Source organism: Phasianus colchicus, chromosome 21 (assembly GCF_987193195.1).
Source record: "Phasianus colchicus chromosome 21, bPhaCol1.hap1.1, whole genome shotgun sequence".
NCBI lineage: Eukaryota > Metazoa > Chordata > Aves > Galliformes > Phasianidae > Phasianus > Phasianus colchicus.
In genome coordinates this window covers 10,361,447-10,382,482 of record NC_143456.1, presented here as the reverse complement: position 1 = coordinate 10,382,482, position 21,036 = coordinate 10,361,447, and the positions used below count along the sequence as shown (strand labels likewise).

The 21,036-nt window shown below is 53.6% G+C and overlaps 2 protein-coding genes across 20 annotated transcripts in view; one reads left to right on the top strand and one right to left on the bottom strand.

Annotated features, from left to right (window-relative positions):
- Nucleotides 1-10,092: 10,092 nt before the first annotated feature.
- On the top strand, nt 10,093-15,295 carry LOC116227894 (tapasin-related protein-like). Of its 2 annotated transcripts, XM_031591405.2 has the most exons (8): nt 10,093-10,314; nt 10,506-10,733; nt 11,157-11,426; nt 13,026-13,337; nt 13,448-13,774; nt 13,949-14,032; nt 14,236-14,252; nt 14,343-14,590. In XM_031591405.2, the coding sequence occupies exons 1-8, from the start codon at nt 10,269-10,271 to the stop codon at nt 14,355-14,357; spliced, it is 1,299 nt and encodes a 432-aa protein (XP_031447265.2). In that variant the 5' UTR covers nt 10,093-10,268; the 3' UTR covers nt 14,358-14,590. The 2 variants fall into 2 exon arrangements, with proteins under 2 accessions (XP_031447265.2, XP_031447264.2); XM_031591404.2 differs by lacking the exons at nt 14,236-14,252; nt 14,343-14,590 and adding an exon at nt 15,176-15,295.
- Nucleotides 14,892-21,036, bottom strand: part of RAP1GAP2 (RAP1 GTPase activating protein 2) — a 51,336-nt gene continuing 45,191 nt past the window's right edge. For 8 of the 18 annotated variants that reach the window (XM_090122471.1, XM_090122478.1, XM_090122477.1 and 5 more), the window contains 7 exons: nt 20,441-20,578; nt 20,189-20,307; nt 19,811-19,924; nt 19,266-19,383; nt 18,803-19,013; nt 17,591-17,824; nt 14,892-17,278 (listed from right to left, as the gene is read on the bottom strand). In XM_090122471.1, the coding sequence (XP_089978597.1) occupies nt 16,908-17,278; nt 17,591-17,824; nt 18,803-19,013; nt 19,266-19,383; nt 19,811-19,924; nt 20,189-20,307; nt 20,441-20,578 (1,305 nt within the window). In that variant the 3' untranslated portion in view covers nt 14,892-16,907. The remainder of the gene's footprint in view (nt 17,279-17,590; nt 17,825-18,802; nt 19,014-19,265; nt 19,384-19,810; nt 19,925-20,188; nt 20,308-20,440; nt 20,579-21,036) is intronic. The other 10 variants (XM_090122474.1, XM_031591402.2, XM_031591400.2 and 7 more) reach the window with 5 other exon arrangements.

Here is a 21,036-nt window from a genome sequence, read left to right as displayed (position 1 = left end):
AATCTGAGCGTATTTAAACAACAACAAGCTGTAGGTGCAATACTTTGCCATCCCCAGAAGTCTGTTCCCACGTCTGAGTGCAGTGAAGGCTCTGTGCTACAAACGTTACACCTGCTCCTGCAACAAGTCCCATTGTACTACAAACCAACACACACACTTCTGGCACGCCCCTCGCAGCTACAGCTTTACAGGAGAAGCATCCTGGTATTCAGGGATTAGGTTCAGCCCAGTACAGCCCCAGCTCACAGCCCTCTGAAACAAACCAGACCCGTGCACAGCATGGTGAGGAACAGTGTCCAGCAGGAGGGAACACCTCGCCCCAGAGACCCGCTGTGTCCCACTGCCTCCCAGCCACAGATGGGCACATCCAAGCCAGGATGCTGCCGTTCAGAGCTGAACTGGTTCCAGGGGATTTTTTCATTGCACTCAGTGTTGCCAGACTGCTAGCACAGCTCTGCTGCCATCATGCTACCAGATGAACTGTTGCTTCAGCTCATTTCAGTGTGAAACATGTCACTTTTTTCCTCTTCACTTATGCAATACTCACTGGATAGTTCAGGCCTATGCATAACATATTTATTCAACAGTAATCATTTCATTTCTGTAAAGGAAATATGTTCCACCACTCCTGCAGCTGACAGGCTCTGGCATACGCTGGAACCTGAGGCTCCAAAAGGAGGAAGAATATGTTTATAGGATGAACCACAGCTGTTTGCAGCACTCTTCTGCCCTAGCAATTATTTTAATAGGAAGAATTCCTGGAGGGTTATTTGGCTTCTGCACAGCGCGTGCTGTGCTCACAGCCACTGGCTGGGTATTAGAGAAGTAAACCTCCGAAGACACTTCTGTTCCTGTAAAGCATTTTTAACAGGGTGCAGGGTTCTGTTCTGCAGCCTGCTCACACACCAGAAAACACTTGTTCCCATGAGTGGCACCAGGAACTGTACAAAACCCAAAACATTTCCATAATCTGCATTACCATAACCCTGCTCATCAACACTGAGCTGCCCTCACCTCCCCGGGTGCAGAGTCCTCTTGCAGCCCGAAGGAATGCAGCAAGGAGTGGCACAGTGCAGGTGGATGAGCTGTGTGCTGGGGGTGATGCACAGGGGCTCACACCGGGCAGCGTCTGGCTGGACTCTGTGCTGGGCTCTGCTGCGGCACACAGAGGGCTGTTGGCTCACTGCTGCAAGCAAGCTGAAGTCCATTAAAAATTCAGCAGCGCCCTGTGGATGTGTGGCTGCTATGGCTCAGCAATAGGCTCTGTCAGGACAGCCCTCAGGTCACTGAATACAACACCCCAACCTGCCTGGGCCATGAGCAGAGCAGCCCGCTGCCTCAGCTGGAGCTGTGGGTGCCTTGTCTGTCCCCAGGCTCCTGCACAGCCACTGAGATGCACTGCAGGCGGCCGGATGAGGAAATGCATACATCCTTCCTGGGTATTTACTTCCAATTCAGCCATCCAAAACATTGAATATTTGAATTCTTTATAATTTTGTTACACTCTCATTTTTATTTCAAGAAACACACATGCTTCTACTGCATAGGAAATGTGCTGGCAGTACTTCCACCAGGAAGGCTCTGCTCACAAACTTAATAACATCTAGCGGTGACTTTGGTTGGGGGGATTTGTTTAACAGACCCAGCTGAAAACAAAACCAAGGAGCTGCAGGAGGGCAGCACATGGCGCAGCGAGGGGTGAGATCACTCCAGTGTGTCGGTCCTGGCCAGCCGCAGCTCCAGCCACAGCTCAGCCCCAGCTTAACCCCCCGATCACTGAGCAGTGTCAGTGCCAGCCATGCAGCAATGCAGTGCTGCACAGACCCACACACAGACGCGGGGTCACCGAGGCTCCAGGAGACATTTCTAGCTGAAAGTAATGGAAATTAGTGCCCTAACTGAAAGTTAAACGCCTTAATGCTTCTGTGGAAAGAGATGTAAGAGACCAACATGTGCATAAATAACACCTGCCAAATCACACTTCAGAATGTCAGCCAGAAAAAAAGAAACCCTAACAAATATCCTGGTACAGGGAAAACAGTTAACAGATAATAGTTTGCTATCACCAAATAATGTTTCTTGCATACAGAAATGCCATCCTTTATCTAGATATTTAGATGGGAACAGAAGTTCACTGGGTTTGTCAGCACCATTCGTTTCTCTGGAGAGAATTCCGAAGTGCTGCAGCCGACAGAACATCAATAATGGAGATAAATGCTCCGAAGCGTTAATTTTCTCAGTGCTGTGAAATCCAACTCTCACACGTCGCCGTGCAGCAGGGAGGGGGTAAAGCAGGGAGGGGGCACTGCGAGCACCGACCGCAACTAAAACAACGTAATTCGAGTGGGACCTGTTAGCAGTCCGGAAGAGGTGTGCGCTCCGGGCAGCAGGACGAGGTTTCAGCAGCTCCCAGCAGTGCTGCAGCACAACACTGGTGCCAGAGTCTGCCCTGCTCACAAAATGCTCTGCAGTAAATGCCAAAGGAAACGCCAATGGCCTGAGCTGCTGGCTGTGTCAGCACAGCCCCGTGAACCCAGCGGTGTTGTGAGCACAAAAAAGCGAAGGCAGGAGCAAATGGGGACACTGAGTGCCACTCCATTATGATGGGCAGTTACCTGCAGCTCAGCCTCAGTTGCACTGAATGCAGTACCACATCAGAAGGTAATTTTCCTCACATTTCCTGTCTAGAATTCATTTTGCTAGCATTGGGCAAACACTGCAAATGTTTATGTGCAAAAATGTTCCTTCGAACGTTTCATGTAATTAATCTCGACCATTTTCTCCCTCCTTTTAGATTCAGTTCCCATGACTTTATTCTGCCAGACCTGTTTACGATCAGAGTATCCGCTGAAGTAGCAAATTGCACGTGATTATTGGAGATAATTCACCAAGAGCAATGTGATAAATTCATTATTAATTCTCATTATGAGCACCCGTGGCCCTGCAGTCAGCCCCCGGAGCTGCAGGCACTGAGCAGCACTGTGCCCAGCGTGGGTAAACCCGGAGCACCTCGCTCCCCCTGCTGAGCAGTGCTGCATCAGCCATTCATTTCATTTAGCTGCTTTCGAGGATGGTGTTGTTGAACTAAATTGAATCTGTCTGCTGGCAAATGCCCTAGAAACAGGCAGCAGCCCTCTGGAGCGTGTGGGACCAGTCCTACACCCAATCCATCTTCTTCCAGTGAAGGTGCAAGTCAGGCCTGGATGCTTCACTCAGACTGGCAGCACGAGACCTGATAGAGACAGATCAGAGGAACGTGCTCTCCCAGCAACCGCATCGCTCTCGGGGGAAGACGTATGAGTCGCCTCAGGAAATAAATGCTGCAATCCATAAATGTCTGCAGGTGCCCAGGGAGCTCTGTGGGGTGGTGACAGGTGCTGCAATGAGCTCTCCTCGCTCCAAACCCGCAGTCTGCTCTCTGGTCAGCTTTGTGCTGCCTTCATGCCCATGCTAAATGCCCTGGAAACCAAAGGATTTACACTGAAACTCCATTAAAAAATTCTTTTAGGCTAGAGCTACACCAAAAGGCGTAAAGCAAGCCTATGAAGTGCTGCTGTTGTTTTTCCAGGCCATCCATGCTGTCAGTGTGCAGACACAGATCTCAGGTGGAGCAGGAGCTGCTGCAGTGCTGGGACCCCGCCGTGCCAACAGCAGGGAGACCCCCACCATGGCACACTGCTACTGCTATGGCACTGCTCAGGGCAGCTGCAGCACCTTCACTGACCTCAGTGACATTCACTATGAGCACTGAGTTGTCCCATTATTTTTCCAGGGTGAAGAGCTACGAGGAATTAATATCCTTTCCCTCAGAGCTCGCTTTTCTACTATCAAAGCAAAAGGCAGATAAATTACGGGCCAGGAGGAAAAAAAAAAAAAAAAGAGTAAGATGATATAATGAAGGGTTTGTATTCTGCATTGAGTTAACCCAGTGGTTGGTTATTCCCCTGCCATCTCCTGCCCCAGGCACTGAGCTATTTCTGGCTCAGTCGTCCTGCTGAACAGACAAGATGTTTCTAACCTTTCTAGGCAATAGCCTTTAATATGTGCAATTCCTGCTGAGGTCGACATAACTTCCAGGCAGGACAAGCTTGCATATTTTAGGAGATCTGGCTTTTAATGTCACTAATCTGCAAGCATAAAAAAAAAATTACACTTCACCACTCCCTAGAGGTAAACTTCAGGAATGGAATGGCATAAGCACTGCCACGGTCAGCTGCTCCATATTTTCCTGATGCTAATCTTCAAAGAAAAATGCAGTATCCTACCTGCTCCTTGGCTGCAACCCTTCACTGGTTGGCATCTGCACTACAGTCTGGCTGTGAGCACAGTGCTGCATCCTATGGCATGGGGTGTTTGGGACAGCATTTTCTGACCATTGGCTTAGAGGCCATCTTAGAACCTTGTCTCCACTTTCCAATCAAAGCCCTGAAAAGCAGATGTGAAGCTGCTGGGGAGGGTGGGAAGGGAACAAAGGCCTTGGAGGATCAGCTCCTAACACATGCATGGACTGCAGTTTGTAAATGGGATCAATATGGTGTATAACTGCTGGGAAAAACGCACGCACAAATACAACAAAAATGTGCTGTAAAATATGTTGGGGCAGGAAAATGAATGATCTCTCTGTCAGCTATTTAAAAGCAATCCAGTAATGTGAACAATCAGAAGTGAAGAAAAATCAATGCGCTTCTCACAGTGCAGAAATTGAAAACAAGCAGGATTTGCTCCTGCAAAATGCATGCAAACAAAAGCCAATGGATTAATTTTTCTTGCCAGTAACATGGTCATTTCTTCAGAGACAGAGCCATGCTCAGAGCAGCCCTCTCTGTAGATACTGTATGCTGTGTTTATTGATGTCAGTCATAATATCCCCACTGGTATCAGTGGTACACAATCCAGTCTTTACACTAATTATCAATTATGAGCAATTGTGGTTTGTTCCCATCACGTTTAATTTGTTTAATAAAAAGTCGACTAGAAAGATCTCAAGCAAAGGGAAGACAGAGCATGGCAAACCCTACTGCTCCACTCCTCTGCCTGACGCTCTGGAAGCACAGCAGAGCCAAAACAAAAAGTAATGCTGCCCCTATCGGAGAGATCAGCCCCTCAGAGGAACGACTGGTGTGTCCCACAAGGCTGCTACTGCATTACAAACTGCAGCCAACGTCTGCCTTCAGATAGCAGAGGGGAAATCGCATCAGGAGGTGCAAGGAGAACACTGCTGGACAATGCAGAGATGGGCGGGGGGCTGTCCAGAAGGAGCCACGGGGGGCTTCGTAATACAAGGGAACTCAAAGGGGAGAGGAATCAGTGGCACAGAGCAGAAGGCAGCAGCATGGTTGGTTGTGCTGCCCGACACTTCATGCAGCCACACAGCTTATCTCAGGACTCCCCATGTGAGCACAGAAGGAGATACATACTGGTTTTCCTTTCCAAAGTTTATTATTGGACCTAAGAAACATAGCTAGAGACATCACAGAAATTAAAGACTGCGGAACTGGCACTAAGACCACAGGAACTGCCAGGCCTTAAGTCAGCTCCTGAACCTTGGCCAGGCCTCTGCTTGTCACAGAGGGACACCATTATTCAACAATCTTCCCCCAGTCTACTGAATGGTCACAGCAGCCAGCCCTGCCAGCAGAGCTCAGGGAACCCGGGCATGCAGCAGCCCAGGCTGTGTCCCTCATCACACAGCAAGCACAACACTCCAGTGCAGAGCACATAAGCTGGAGTTTGTGGGCAGCTGTCCTTCACAGCCACCCCAGAGAACACATTGCTTTCAGGAATCCAGGTTGGGTTGGCTGTTGGTTTCCTTCAGGCAACCTCAAATGAAGTGCTGCACCACCAGACTAAGGACAGCCGTGCTTTCTGCAGATTACAACAGCCACCCCAGTTCATACATCAGTATTCAGCACAGACTCGGGCAAAGCAGTGCCAAATGCCAAAAATCCCAAGATGAAGAGCACGAGTTTCAGGGTCTGTCAGTGAGCGGTTTTGATTTCCCCTCCCCATCCCTCTGCCTTTCCTTCATATCTCTACCTCTCTGTTCCCTGTCCTCGAGCATCAAGCAGCAGATTGAGATTAGAGGGAAGGCTCAGCACAAACAGCTTCTCCTGCCTCCCAGTATAAACTTAGCGCTCTCAGGAGCAGCTCCATGCACCACGCCTGAAGGCAGCGCATCCCAGAGCTGCAGCCCAGCACGAGAGCCAGCAGTGCCCACCTGCTCCCAGCACAGCAGTGCCACCAGCGGCTCGCTTTGCTCCTGGGGATTGAAGGGATTTTGATAATATAGATCAAGTCATTAAAGTGCTTTTGCAAACACGCTGCCCCATCTCCTGCTGCGTCAGGAGAGCAGGAATTACTGCCTCACTTTTCTGTCTGCAGGAGCACAGAGGAGGAATGTGCATCAGGAGCATGGTCACCATGGTGACAGCAGGGACACAGCGGGAGCGTTCTTTGAAAACATCAGTTTGGATCACAATTAATGCGGGAAATGAACAGCTGAAGAACAGCAGAAAAACCTCTTAAATTATTCAGCTGGAATAAATTGTCAGCAGTGGTTCTGAAGCACGAGGCAGCAATGAGGTCCTCCCTGGGAACCACACCGCCGGAGGGCGGGCAGTGCACGAGCAGCCCAGCCCTGGTTCTGCCTGCATCCCTTTGCTAATAACACTCCGAGGGTACTGTGAGCATTTCCAAACACTGGCACCACACCTCTCCACAAATGCCAATTGTAACGGCGCTCTGGAGCAGCAGAGTCAGCAAAATTGGCAGCACTGGTCCTGGTAACGCAGTCAGACTAAAAAGAAGTAACACGAGTGGTGTAACGACTGCCTGTTCTGGGCGTGCACCAAACGCCATGGCAGCTCATCAGTAACTGCACAGCTCCTGTAGAGCTGCCTAGGACCTGCAAAGATGCACTGCTACAGTAAGAGAAACCACACTTGAATTATTAAAGCTAAAAATTTCTGACCTCAGTCCAGTCGCTGGTGCTGTTGTGTTACCCAGCAGTACATGAAACCAGTTTGTCTCTTTCCCTGCATTGACTCTGAAATTACTCACTGAATCATTATTTCTAATTTTGTAGGGACTTTCTGCAGAAGGGCCGATGCATCATACCAAGAAAACATAATGCTTACAAAAACCACTATTTATACGAGATGCACGGCAAGAGAGACATCAAATTACCACTTCGGTGTTGCTCATACAAACGCATCGGGAGGTGCTGATGAACCACAGTCCCTTCCGCGCGGCTCGCTCTCCCAAGCTTTGAGAGCTATGACAAATTACATTAATTCATCTGCGGAGCTCGGACACGTTTTCAAGCTGCTCCGTGGCAGTTCCTATCAGCCTTCCTTCCTATTTGCCGTAAAGCCGCGCGCATCGGCCGGGAAAAAACCTCCCCCGCAACGCGGAGCGCCGCGCACTGCGCCCAACCCGAGCGCTGCGCTTCAGCCGCGTGCCGCTGCTGCCACCTGGCGGCCGGAGCGCCAACCTGCGGGCGGAGCGGCGCCGCGTGCGCACGGAGCTGTTTGCGACCAGCGGATTGCCGGGAAGCGGGCGGGAGGCAGCAGGAGCCGCTCCTGGTGCTCGGAGGTGCGGGTACGGGCCTGTCCCACTGCCCCGCGTCAGGCCCAAACCGCCTCCTGGCGCTCTGCAGAGAAGGCAGCGAGCGTTCCCAGCAGCCTGATGGTTACACGATGACGCAGAGCAGTGAGGCTCGGATGTGACAACACTGTCCCACCACAGGCACATAAACGGGAATTCCGAAGTAAGCAGGGCATCATCATTAACAATTGCTATGAAGTTGTAGCACGGGACGGTTGAAAGGCAGGTGTGTGGCAGTGCCACTGAGCTGCGCTGTAACACCGTGGGGCAGCAGGAGATGAGCAAATGGAAGACAAAGCAAAGCAGTAATGAGTTCTGCAGCACAGAAAATGAAGGACTGCTGCCTGGTGAGGAAGTTAGCCAAGCCTATGAGCAGTCCCATGTCTAAAGAAAACACCTTAATTCAGTATGTAATTTAGTAATACACTTCTAGCAGATAAATGCTGTAATGACTATTTTGCTCTTATGCTCAGATTCATGTTTGATTGGATGTTCTGTAGTTCTTAAGAAAATGAAGAGTAGCACAGCTTCCAAGTGCCATTCATCGTGCAAGTCTAAGACGTAGAAAATTAGGATCCTGATTTGAACATCTTAAGATCAAAATTACATGGAGGAAGAGCTGTACCAGTTGTGTACACAGCGTGCTGTAATTGCAGCTACTTCTGCAGTAAGTTCTGATGAGTGCCTCAAACATGCAAGGTTGAGCAGAATGAGGTCCTCAATTCTGCTAAAACTGAATGAGCTTCCTGTCCAGAAAACAGTCCCGACCTGTAGGTCATCTAAGTTAATGACTTCCTGGGAAAATGATTTTCAATATTTGCTTTTACTCTTCACCTGATGAGCAGACTTAGCAGCTGAGCACTCTCTAACACATCATTTATAGCGGAGACTGCCTGTACCTCTAAAAGCAAACACTTTACCTCAATGGCTGCCCTCGAAATCTTATGGAACCTGAATTCAAATGTCTGCTCCCAGAGCCTTCACACCTCGTTTGAACTGTGAGAACAGAGGAGGCAGTTCTTGCAGTGAGATCTGTTACGAGGTGTTTTTCATAGAACCATACAACGGTTTGGTTGAAAGGGACCTCAGAGGGCCCCCCGGCCCCACCCCCACCATGGAGCCCCCCCGGATCAGGGCCCCATCAACGGCCTGGGGCTCCTCCAGAGATGAGGCAGCACAACTGCAGGCCCAGAGCTCCCTGAAGTTCTTTCTCTCCCAAGTGTTAAGTCCACGTTCTTTGAGTGACTGTGCAGCAGAGGAGTGATGGCAGTGCCATCTGCTGGGCCACAAGCACTATGGAACAACGAAAGACAGCAAAGAAAAAATTAATTCAGCCCTTCTGATGAGGGTGTGAGAGGAGTGTGATCTCTGCCTAGAGATGCTGCTCCCTCAGCTGCTGACCCTTACACGAAGTTGGGGAGTGCACTGCTTGCACCCGAGCTCCAGAGCTCAGCCCTGGGCCGGGCTGTGACACAGCAGATGCCACAAAGTAACTTTACGGCTGCAATACTCAGCTTTTAACTCCAAAGTCACCCATCTGTCAGGTTTGTAAATATTTATATTCCCCTTTAAAGGTATGTCTTAGCTGTTTGTTTACCTTTAAATCTCGACATTGCCTCACACCACAAAGTTTAACTTAACAATCTTGGGCTGATACTGCTCTACACACAAGGAACTGTCAAGAGTTTCACGCTGCATAACAACTACATTTCATGTCTCACACAGTGAGAACTGCTCACAACCCACAGCTCTGCTGTGCTGCAGCCTGAGCCCCCCGCCATCCAGCCCTGTGCCATCACCCTGGCTGTCAAATGCCCACAGCTCTCAGAGCCAGGTGTGCAGCTGTGCTGAGAGACAGCTGGGGAGGCGCACAGCTCTGCTTTGTTCTCATTAGATTAACGTCTGTGTATCTTTTCCTCACCCGTAAAGTCAAAATAAAGATGTTCCAGTTCATTCACGATGTGTATTTTGATGGCCACAGACTGGTTTGAGCAAATGATTCATTCCTCTCCTTACAAATTCTTAGGGAAAGCATTCTCACTTTGCCCAGCCCCAGCTTCGTGCCCTGTAGGAAGGCAACGCTCCTCACTGCAGGGCTGGGCAATAAAGCACAGCTTCCGGTCTGCAGGGCCAGATGGCCACAGAGCCGCTGAGCACAGCCCCAGCTCTGGGCACCTTGCGGGGATGGATGCGGCCACACTTAGTGCCAGCAGGCGGCTCTCCAGTACAGACTGAACCCGGCTACAGCTGAAGGCCCCTCCTGGTTTCACTTGTTTGGTGTCGGTTACAAGGCATAAATATTATGTTGTTTGTTCTTGATGGATGTACAGGTTGGAGTTGGTTTTTTTTACTGCTCAATAAAGTTAAAGTTTCGTTGTTATTGTAGTATTTTGTTATTGCTGCTCCCAACAACGCAGGGAAACAAACCCGGAGGGCTCCCTTTTCCAGCAAACGCGTCCCCGAGCGCGGAGCAGTGGTTGCGTCGCCCCGGGCGCCACCCGAATGGCGCTGCGGGTCCCGCTGGGCGCGGTGCGGTGCAGTCCGAGCCTTCGGGCCCGGTGCGCGACCGCCCCATCCCGGCGGGGCCGGGCAGCCCCTCCCGCTGCGCAACCGGAGAAAGCGAAAGCGAAAGGGAGCGAAAGCGAAAGGACGGGCAGGGAGCGATGGGCTGCGGAGCGTGGCTGGCGGCCGGCTGCCTCCTGAGCGCCGGTACGTGCGGGACGGGGCCGGGGGCGCGGCGGCTGCGCTGCGAGAGCGGCTGGGAAGCGGAAGGGACGCGGGTGGTGGGGATGAGCACGGAGCTCCGCCGCCGCTCGGCACCTCCCGCATCCGCGGGGCGATTTCAAAATCAACTGTTAAAATTTTAAACGTAGCTTGAGTGTACATAATCTGTTTTTCAGTAATCACAAGGACCCCAAACAGCTTTGCTTCTGCAGAGCCAGGGCTCAGGAGGAGCCTGCAACTTCCCTGCATATTTGAAATGAGAAAAACCGTTCCCGTGTCCAACGAAACAGAGACCGTGCTGCTGAACGTCAGGCTGCTGCTGCCTGTGGCTGGAGCAGAAGGTGCTCAAAGGCCTTGGACAGAAAGCCTTCCTGCAGACAGCCTGCCCTCGTTCATTGTACAAGGTGAGCTATGTGCTCAGAGGACCAAGCCCGGCTCCTGGCAAGAAGTGAGCAGACAGGCAGCCCTGCTGTACTTTAGCTGATAGGGATACAGAAAATTCAGCATTTCACAACTCAGCACAGCTTCACCTCCCGCTGAAGATCTGCATCCAACGAGACCACTGCCCTGTGAGAGCCCAACCTGTGCTGGGAGAGCTGGTCCCCTCCCACACAAGGAAGGCAGCTGGGCAGCCCCATCCCAGGACAAGATCCAGCAGTGCCAGGCAGAATGTCATCCCAGCTAGGTGAGATCAGTCCTGCTGGAGTGCACCGGGGTGGGACAGAGCAGGGCAGGATCAGACTGAGAGCTGTGTGCAGACAGAGGACTGCTTCTGCTGCCCTTAGGTGAACCGGGATCATAACAAGTCCATGCATGTGTTCATACAGAGCCCTCGGTGAATATTCTGCAGCACACAGATGAGGATATCAACATGCTTGACTGCAGGATCAGCCCTTACTTTACAGCCAACACTCAGATCCTCTGGCCTGGGAGGGAGGTTCGAGCCCACGGCCTGGACACCTGGTTCACTTGCACCATAAAGCACACAGCTGGGAAATACACAGCTACAGCCTTCCTTGTGCAAAGCCACGAGGACAGAGAGCACCAAACTCCAGGACAGCTTCACCAAGGCATCGCAGAGCAGACACGCGTGTCAGGTAATGCTTCTCTGGGGAACATCATACATTCCTAATGAAGGAAGGGGGAGGGTAAGGGGGGGGTTGGAGCACAACTGTCAGACCTGCAGGCTATGAAGGTAATTAGCTAGCAACTACCACTGAGCCGTTTCAGCTGTGTCCCAAACTGCACCCCAAGCAGCAAGCCAGAGTCGTTTACACAGGGATTATGTAGAGGGAAACCACCTGTTCCTCTCCAGCTATGCTGGGGTGCTATTAACTCCTAGCCTGGCTTTCTGTGTCCCACCAGCTGTTGCTTAATGTCACCACCCAAACACTTCTCTTCTGGGCTTACAGACCTCAGACTATTTTTACCAGCCCCATAAGTTTACAGATAGCTCAAGATAACATTTTAGCAACTGTAAGGCAAAACACATTTACTGAAAAGCATATGCTTTCCCTTGTATTGAGAGCTGTGCACACATTGCAGAAATGAATAACTTCAAAGCAGCTTTTCAAAAGCATAACTGTTTTCTGTTTACATAGTTCTATACCATCGTCTCTAAGAGCCCTAACAGCAAATACAGAAGCCACCAAGGCTTTAACACAGACACACGTTAAGGCTGATCTGAGCTTTTCAGCAGGCAGAACACTTCCACAGTGTTTGCACTGGAAGCACAACCCACAGCATGAGCTGCTTGCTGAGCTGAGGGAGAAGGCTCCAGAGAAGGAGCAGAAAGCAGTTGGTATCTGCCAGAGGGCTGCAGCCTCATCCGGACGAGAAATGGCGCTCCGGGTCCAGCCTGCAGACCGTCGTTACTGAACCGCACCCTGCCAGGGCTCGCCCTTAGCTGAGCACAGATAAGCGGCTGCAGTGTTTAAAAATAGGGAGACCGGGACTCCACAGTCTAACAGTGGGGACACACCACGAGGCACCGCAGCAGAGGGCAGCAAAGCGAGCAGCGCTGCCTGCTGGAGGGAGCCAAGAACACAGCACAAGCACTCACACCCCCAGATGCTCCCCTCACCCCACGTCGCCCCTCCCCCGTAAGAAAAAACAAATTTTCATTTTTTACTCACCCCATCACAGGAGCTTCTCTGAGACAGCTACAACCAAGCAAGTCATACCACCAAGTGAGGCGCACACCTTCCCAGCTCTCTTTTTCAGCCCCACCGTACTCCTCCCCCCGAGGCTAATTGGGCTCAGCTGGCTCTGATTGCCACCTAGGGTGCCCTCAGTCCCCTCGCTCTGGGACTGACCGCAGCCCGTGCTGAGGTCCCGCGGAGCGCTCCGTTCCCCCTGCAGCTCTGCAACTATTCCTAACGCGGCTCGGGGAGGTGTTGCTTCATTAAATCCAATGTTACGGCAGGAGTCGTGGGGGAACCACTACATCTCCCTCTCTGTCGTATATAGCGAGGCATAAAAGAGGCTTAGCAATGGCTCCGGGACAGCAATACGAGCAGTTACCGGAGGGCTCGGGGCCGTGCCCCCGGGCGCGGTGTAGCAGCTCGGGCTCTGGGCTCGCACCCGGCGCGGGGTTGGGCTGAGCCGGCGCGTGCGGCGTGGTTGTCTGGGTGGCGGGGCTGTCTGGGTGGCAGCCGGCCCCGCTCCGCCCGCCTCACCGCCGTCCCGACCCGCAGCGGTGCTGGCGGTGCGCACGCGGCTGCCCCGGGTCCGTACGGCGCTGGGGAAGGACGCGCTGTTGGACTGCGCCTTCGTCGCCGACCCGCGGGTGGCCGTGGCCGTGCAGTGGGCGCTGCGGCAGAATGGGCAGCGCGAGAGGCGCATCGCCACCTCCGGCGGCGGCCGCGCTGAGATGTTCCCGCAGGAGCCCCGCGGTAACGCATCCCTGCTGCTCCGGCGCGTGGAGCTCGGTGACGAGGGGACGTACATCTGCGCGGTGCAGGCGGCAGCCCTCGTGCTGGAGCAGGCGGTCCTGCTGCAGATAACAGGTAACGGCGCTCCGACGCAGTGCACAGATCTGTGGTCAGTTCAGCTCGATGATGGAGACAGAAACGGTGAGCCGAAAAACCCAACAGTGCCATAAATCTTTGCTCACCAGAAAAGCCCACGGTGACCATCAACGTGAACTCCCTGTCCCTGGTGGAAGGGGAGCAGCAGAAGTTGGTCTGTGACATCCGCAATTACTACCCTGCGGACATCCATGCGCAGTGGCTCCGTGAGCCGCGGGACGCCGGGCAGCTCCCCGACACCGTGCCCAACGTCCTCACCAGCAGCCACCGGCGCAACAGCAATGGCACCTACAGCTTCTCCAGGTTCTTCCTGCTGACAGCGACCCTGCATGACGACGGCCACACCTACACGTGCCGCGTGGAGCACCCCAGCCTGCAGGCACCCATCCGCAGGAGCGTCACAGTGGCAGTGAAAGGTACCGAGCTCTGTGCTGTTGCTGTCTGGGCACTGATCCCATGGAGGGCTGGAGGGGGTGGAACGGCCCACTCACCCGTTCCTGTTCTCAGCATTGCTTTGAGTAAAACAAACAAAAAAGCCATCCTGGTCCCGGCCCTCATTTGTCCCCATCCTCCTTTTGATTCATCTGCAGAAGCGACCTCCACCACCTGGCTGCTGCTGCTACTGCTCGGCCTCACTGGGTGCCTTGTGGCCTCACTCCATCATCTCCACAAAGGTGAGAACAGCTTCAGGTGGGGGGACAGGGGTGTCTGGGTTGGAGGTGAGAGGGCTATACCATGCTGTGCAATTCTGTGCCATGCCGGTGGCCAAGATGCCCCTGAGATGCAGTGAGGCTGTGCTGGGCTGCAGAGCCTGCCTGTTGTCCTCTTATTCACAGCCTCCTTTCTTTTTTTCTGTTTTCCTTTTTTCCTACCCTAGCGAGGAGCACAACTAAGGTGGGTGCACTTCACATTCCTGTTTCTCCCACATGACTGTCAGTGCTTTCCCTCGTGCTCAGCACTAAACCCCCTTCTCTCTCCCCCCAGCCCAAACCTTACTAGGCACAGTGCCCCAATTGCTCAGCAAGGAGCAGCCACGGCCCCAGGAGCTTCAGGTGCTGTCAGCACTGCTGGGTGTCTCAGTGCAGGAGAGCAGGAGGCTGGGCCAGGCTGAAGGTGATGGCAGTTGCTGAATGCCAGAGTGGATGAAGCAGTCTTCCCAATTACTGGCAAAGGGGGGAGCTGCAAGAATTATTTTTGTAATAAAGATTGATTTAGAAAATCCAAACTTTGGTTTTGTTCTTCCTTGACCCCTCTGCCACTCACTCCCACCCCACAACATTATCCTGTTCTCACGCTGGTACATCCATGGGCTCACTCTCATCACCGTTCCACATTTTTGCTGGAAAAAATGCTGGTCAAAAGCAATGCTCATCATTCAGCCCAAGCTGTAGGGAAAAAACACAGACACTGTTCCAAAAAATGAAAGCATTTTGTAGCATCCTAGGAGGGAGAGAGCTGGGAATGGCAGCACATCCTCACCGTGTTCAGCTAATGTTGTCATTTCACAGATGTGCACAACATAGTACACATATGGACACAAAATATGTTATTTATTGTGAATTTTGCAAAGACACATTTAAGCAACAAAATATACATTTGTGAACCTTTAGTTTTATACATAACAAATACAATCTGCTACCATAGCAATAAATTAAATGTACATTATTTACAACAGAAATAGGCCACCAGGAACTACGAAGCACCGCCTCTCCACATAAAAAATAGACTTCTGTCAGATACATTTTTTCAAGATTTGTTTTCACTCTAAAAACTCTCTTCACATTCTAATGATATAAATTCAGTATTTTCCTTCACAGGATACACGCAGTGCTACATTCCTTCAAACAACGAAGCATGCTCTAAGGTTCCGAGCTGAGCGCATCCCAGCCGCACGCGGCCCAGCAGTGTGGGTGCAATGTGCCCCGCGGGGATCGGGGCCACGCGGCACCCCGGCACCAACTGCCCCAGCAGCAGCTGAAGAAACCCGGGGTAGCGGCTTTCATCAGGGTTACCGTGCCTGCCGGTGCCGAGGAAACATTCCAGCCCTGCATCTGCCGTCGCCATAGAGCCCGAAACTCTGGAAACAAACTGAGTCTGTGCTTAGGACGGTCCCTTTTTATCCAGGAAAAAAAAAAAAAAAAAAAAAGCACTTCCATTTGTATGTAGGTGCGTACACGTGTGCGTGTGTCACGTAGAAGCACAAAACGTTTTGCAATATATACGCAGGAACGTCCTCACCCACCGCTGGAGCACAAAAACCCCTCCGCGCTCCGCCAGCGCACGGCCGCGCCCCGCACGGTCCGCTCGGGCAGAGCGGCGCAGCCACACCGCGGCCCGCGACGCCCCACGCATCGCTTCGGCCCCGGGGCCGCAGCCCTCCGACAACAGCAAACCGCTCCGGGTCAGAAGGAACCTCGCAGATTCAAGTAATAACAGAAACAAAACAACGACCCGAAAACAAAAAGCCCGGACGAGAGCAGCCACTGCATCTGCTGAAAGATCTCACGGAGATCAACACGCGCGCGAACAACGACACCCACAGAACCACACAACTCCTCGGGAAAGCCGCACCGAGCCCCGGGCACGCGGCGGCCCCGCAGCGCAGCGCTCCGCGGAAGGGCGAGGGTTCGGCGCTCCCGGGGCGCAGCAAAGCGAGGGAAACCGCCTCCGGCAAAGAGCAGCTCGAGATTTAAACGCGACTTAAAAGCAATTCACGGACCGCGGGAGGGAGCGCTCAGCGCCCGTCGGGACTCCTCGCGTTCTCCGCGACGCGATTCCTTCGTGAATCGGATCCCCGCCCCACCGGCCCGCAGCCCTTCCTTCAGACGGGGCCACGCGGGGCGGCACGGCGCGCACAGCACCGCCGGGGCCGTTTGTGGGGCGGGGGCTGCAGCCGCGCGCGGACGGCTTCGGCACTCCCAGCTGTGTGTCGTTAGGAATCATGAACTCAAAAAACGGTTTCCATTTGAAATGAAGAACATCGCTTCTGGCGGTTACTTTTGCAAAGGTGACGGATTGTGGCGAGGTGCAGCGCTGCACCTCTGCAGCATTTAAAAAGTGGATGGGGGAAATCCGTGACCACCCTGAACATAGTAGACAGACTTACAGCGAACCTTAGACAAAGCTCCCTAAGGGCCGAGGGATTTCTGCGTGGTCAGAAGCATCTCCTGCAGAGCGGCACGGGGAGGTCACCTTGCAGAGCCGTAACCGCCCTCTTTCGAAGCGAACGGACGCGCGCTCAGAGGCGGGAGCTGATGCTGCAAAGGGTGGAGCAGCCCAACGCCATCCCGGCCACCGGCGGATGGAGCAGCCCCGGGAGGAGGCAAAGCCCGCAGGCTCAGTGTGCTCCGAGCACCAGTTTGGGATTCAGTTACAATGCAGCTTTGGCTTCTGTCTGTCCCGGGCCCACGCTGAAGTTCTGGGCAGGGAAGAAGCATTCGGGCCACGCAGAGAGGGCAGACGGCACCGCTGCCACCTGTGCCAGCACCCGGGGGGAGCATGGGGCTGTGCGGCCCCAAGTATTTTGCAGCCCAAGAGCTGGGGATGGGGTCAGCAGGGGCAGCGCGTGAGCCCCAGTCCCTCAGCACTGCCACACCAGCTCCAAAAGCGGAGAACCAGAGCTGCCCGTGCCTGACTACGGGGAAAAATACTCCCAGGAGTGTGTGTGCACAGGTAGTGCGAGCATCGGAGGGACACTCCAGACCTCTCCGGTGCCCGCCCAGCTCCCCGCCCGCAGCCTGCTGGGGCCGTAGGGCAGGCAGGGGGGCACGGGGAGGGCTGGGGCTTCGGAGGCCGGGAGGGAGGTGATGTCCTCTGGCGGCACAGGGTTGGCTGCAGCGGGGAGGGCACCGTGCTGGAGTGTGAGGTGTGTGCGTTCCCACGGGGTGGTGAAGTTTTCCCTTTGTTGAAACAAAAATTCTCTGGGAAAAAAAGAAAGAAAAAAAAAAAGGATAAAAGTGTCAGAGATACTCTCAAAAAAAAAAGAGAAATAAAATGCAGCGCTGCATCATGGCACTGATGGACACCAATCATTCTGTCACTGATCACTACTGTTTTTCTCACTGAGTGCTGTCCTCATCTTACAAAAGCATTCAGGATGCCCAGAGATCTGGTACTGACCACACATTTAATCATAAACGCTGCAGTTGGTCGCTGCGTGCTGTCGTTAAAATATATGCATTTGACCACAGATGAGATGAATCATTTCACACAACAGTGTTACAAATACTCACCGCTGAAAAGTTCTCGACTTCCTTTTTTCCTGCTAGTGACTCTAAATGAGAAACCAGAATTCAGGTTGGATTGCAGACAAAGGCACAGCGACACACAGCAGCACTGCCCCACAGCCCCGCGCTGCGCCCTGCAGGGCATCCCCACGCTGCGTACCGTGCTGGAGCTGCCGTGGCTGAGCTTATCGAAGCGGAACTTCAGGTTTGACCTCGGGGAGTTTCTGTTCTTTATATCTGCTGGAAGGTGGAGAAAAGCAAAGCAAAGTAATAACCCACAAGCAAATGCGATTGCTGAATCAGGCGGCAGCCAGGAGCTTTAATATTTTGTCACCAATGTTACCAATATTTAGTCTATCTTGACTGAACGTTTGGCAAAATCTGTACATTAAGTGTTTTTGATGGAATAAATTGAGGCTTAATTACATCTCACAGTGTTTCTACTGGAAATGCCACTGAAAAGGCTGCAGCAAATGACTGATCTATGTAAGTAGGGGTGGATTTCAATGCTTTTGGCAGGAAAATGCAAAATAAACACTTTAAGTATTAAAAACGCTGTTTTGTTCATTCTGAAAATTGCTAATAAAACAAGGACTGGTGGGGTGCTGATACCAAGGAAAGAGAGCCAGGCTGCACTTCCAGCTCTGTCCTTTTCCGGAGCCGCTCCCAGTTGTCAAGCTGCTCCCAATTACCGAGCTGTTACTGGTGGATTTGTAGCTCTCCGGCTGTTCTGCAAAGAGCTCCCGAGTTCCTAAAGTGTGCTTTCATTTGAATCATGGCTCCTTCCAGCAGGACCACAGCGCACAGGGAAACTGCAGCGCTGCGCTGCGCGGTGAGGGGCGGGCGCCCGCTCTGCCTATTTGGCTCATGTTGACTCCTACCTCACTTTGCTAATTGGCTCCAATGGATGGAATTAGTGCAGAGTTGGTTAGTAGGAAGGGTAATAGAGCCAGGCTCAAAGAGAGCTGCTTGGTTATTAAATAACTCCTGAGTCACAGCTCATTCCTTGGAGACAGCGAGTTTCCAAGGCTACTGCAAATGTCCATCAGGAGAGCCCTAGAAGCCCTCCCTGTGCTGGTTTAGAGCTCCGTGCTGCAGGATGGGTGAGCCGGGCGAGCTGCTCACAGTCGGGGCCCCGCATCCTGCAGCCAGGGTGCATCCTGCAGCCTTACTGCCTCTCCCATAGCTGCTCCAACACCAGGCTGCCCCAGAACCCACCTGTGGGGCTCCGGCTCATGATGACCGGGGTGGCCGCAGCCCCCACGCTCGGGCTATCGCTGCCAGGCGATGCGCTGTAGATGAACACGTCTTGCTTGAAGGGCGATGCTGTGGATGGCTGGCTGCCCTGCACGGATAGAGTGGGACACGACTCCACTCCCTGTAGCAAGCTGCTACCTGGTGCTCTGCACATGCCCAGCACAGCTGCGCTCTGCAGCACAACGTGGCACAGAACAGCAAAACATGGCACAGCATGGCTCAGCACGGAACAGCAGCCTTTATCCTTTAGGACTGTTCATCCCATAGGAGCCAACCCAAGTGGACACGCACGCTTCCCTCCGCCCTGCTGGGATCACACTGGCACCCACCGGGAGCACACAGGGGCACAAGGCTGTGGCGTCCCCCCAAGGAGCCCCCAGAAGCAGACCCCCCCCAGAGCTACAGCACAGAACTGGGTTCCTACCATGCTGTCGTACTCCTCCAGTGTCTCACTCTCCCCCGCCGTGCTGCTGAAGCTGCTGGTGCTCGAGGAGGAGCGCGAGATGTTGGACCGGCCATTCTCCTTCAGCTTGACAAAGGGCCTGGGGGGTGATGAGACACTTAAGGAAAGCATGTGGTCACTGCACCGAGCACTGAGCTGAGCACTGTGGGATGAGCTCTGCTGGGCACAGAGTAGCCACCATGGGATGGAGCCAGGGCACTGCTGGGAGCATTCCCCTCCAAAGGAGGAACACAGGAGCTGGCAGCTGTGGGAACATTGCACGGGGAGCTCACTCCATGCACCTGCCCCCACCTGCAGGGTTTGGAAACTCCTGCCAACAGGGCTCCTTGCTGCTGCTCTTTTCTAAAGATGGCTATTTTCAAATCATAAAGAAGCAGTGTGTGTGAATCACCAGAACCTCTATTTTAGTCCCTCAACTTATTCATAGTAGAACCTATTTTTGATTGCCCCTGGTGCTCTGGCTGTTGACTGCAGGGACTATGGCAGCTTGGTTCTGTGCTGCTCACCTGTCTTTGTTGGGGCATATTTCAGGGGAGCTGGGGTTGGATGAGGTCTCAGATTTCATCTCCTGGGATGAATGTCCAGTATCTGGTGTCTTCTGTGCTCCAGAAATACTGTCACTGAGGGCACAAAAAGGCTGTGTGAGTTACACAGGAGACTTAAAACGAATGGTCAAATTATATTTCTAGCACCATGTGCCAAAACTCAGAGTAACAGATGCTCTTAGAACACCACATCTTTGATTTAAGTCAGAGGGAAGGCACCCAAGACCCCCCAGCCTTGAACGTGGCAGAAACAGCCCTAATGCAGAACAGGGAGGTTCCGGCACCACAGCCACACCGCAGGGCTGCCGCCACCCTCAGCACCGGGAATGTTGTGCTTACCATCGCGCCCTGCTGTCTGCTTGGCTCTCCAACCCCGTGTGCAGCCGTGGAAACAGCCCCGAGCGGCGCTTGATGGGACTCCTCGACTGGTTCTTGGCTGCGGCTGCCGAGACCGGGGGCTGAAAGAACCACACAGCCCGAGCTCGAGGAGTGCACAACCCCATCCGAGAAACCCCACAGCAGCCCGCCGGCATGAGAGGGAGCGGACACACAGACAGACAGTGGGACAGAGGGCCGTGGGGCTGCACTAACCGAGAAGGTGGTCTTGGTCACCTCGCCGCTGTTGTGCACGATGCCCCCGCTCAGGCTGCCCGGGATGCCCCCACCATGCTGCTTCCTCTGGCTGCCCACCATCGTCTCCATGGAGTGGCTGCGCACGCGGATGGCTCTCTGTGGCCACGAGGGACAGGAGACAGCGGTCACCAACACCCCGGGACCGCTGCCACCCAAAGCAGCAGAGCCCCAGGCCCCGCCCTGCGGAAACCCCCGAGGAGTGACAGCGCAGCCCGGCGGTGTGGCAGCGTCCAAGCGCACACCCTCGCACCGCTCCCCGGGTTTGCGGGAAGGCTCTGCGAGGAGCCCCCCCTGCCCCTCCTGGCCCTGCATGGCTGACGGTTCCATGCAGCACGCAGCAACCCGTAGCCTGCTGCCAGCTGCCCTGAGACTTTGCGCCACTTTCAGTGCACGCTGCTTCCTGGGAAGGAGCAGTCCCTGGGAGCTCGAGCACCGCCCGAGCTCTGCGCACTGAAGGGGCTGCGGTTCCCCCTGCTCTGGCAGCATGGGGTCATCCCGATGACAGAGATCACAGCGGTGCTGCAGAGAGGGAGCACAGAGGGCTGTGCAGCCCC

Bases quoted from the DNA above. Each gene is read 5' to 3' on its own strand.
- LOC116227894 (XM_031591404.2), top strand. From the start codon at position 10,269: ATGGGCTGCGGAGCGTGGCTGGCGGCCGGCTGCCTCCTGAGCGCCG. The intron at 10,315-10,505 runs GTACGTGCGGGA...TCTGTTTTTCAG, and splicing joins CGGCTGCCTCCTGAGCGCCG to TAATCACAAGGACCCCAAAC. The intron at 10,734-11,156 runs GTGAGCTATGTG...GTGTTCATACAG, and splicing joins GCCCTCGTTCATTGTACAAG to AGCCCTCGGTGAATATTCTG.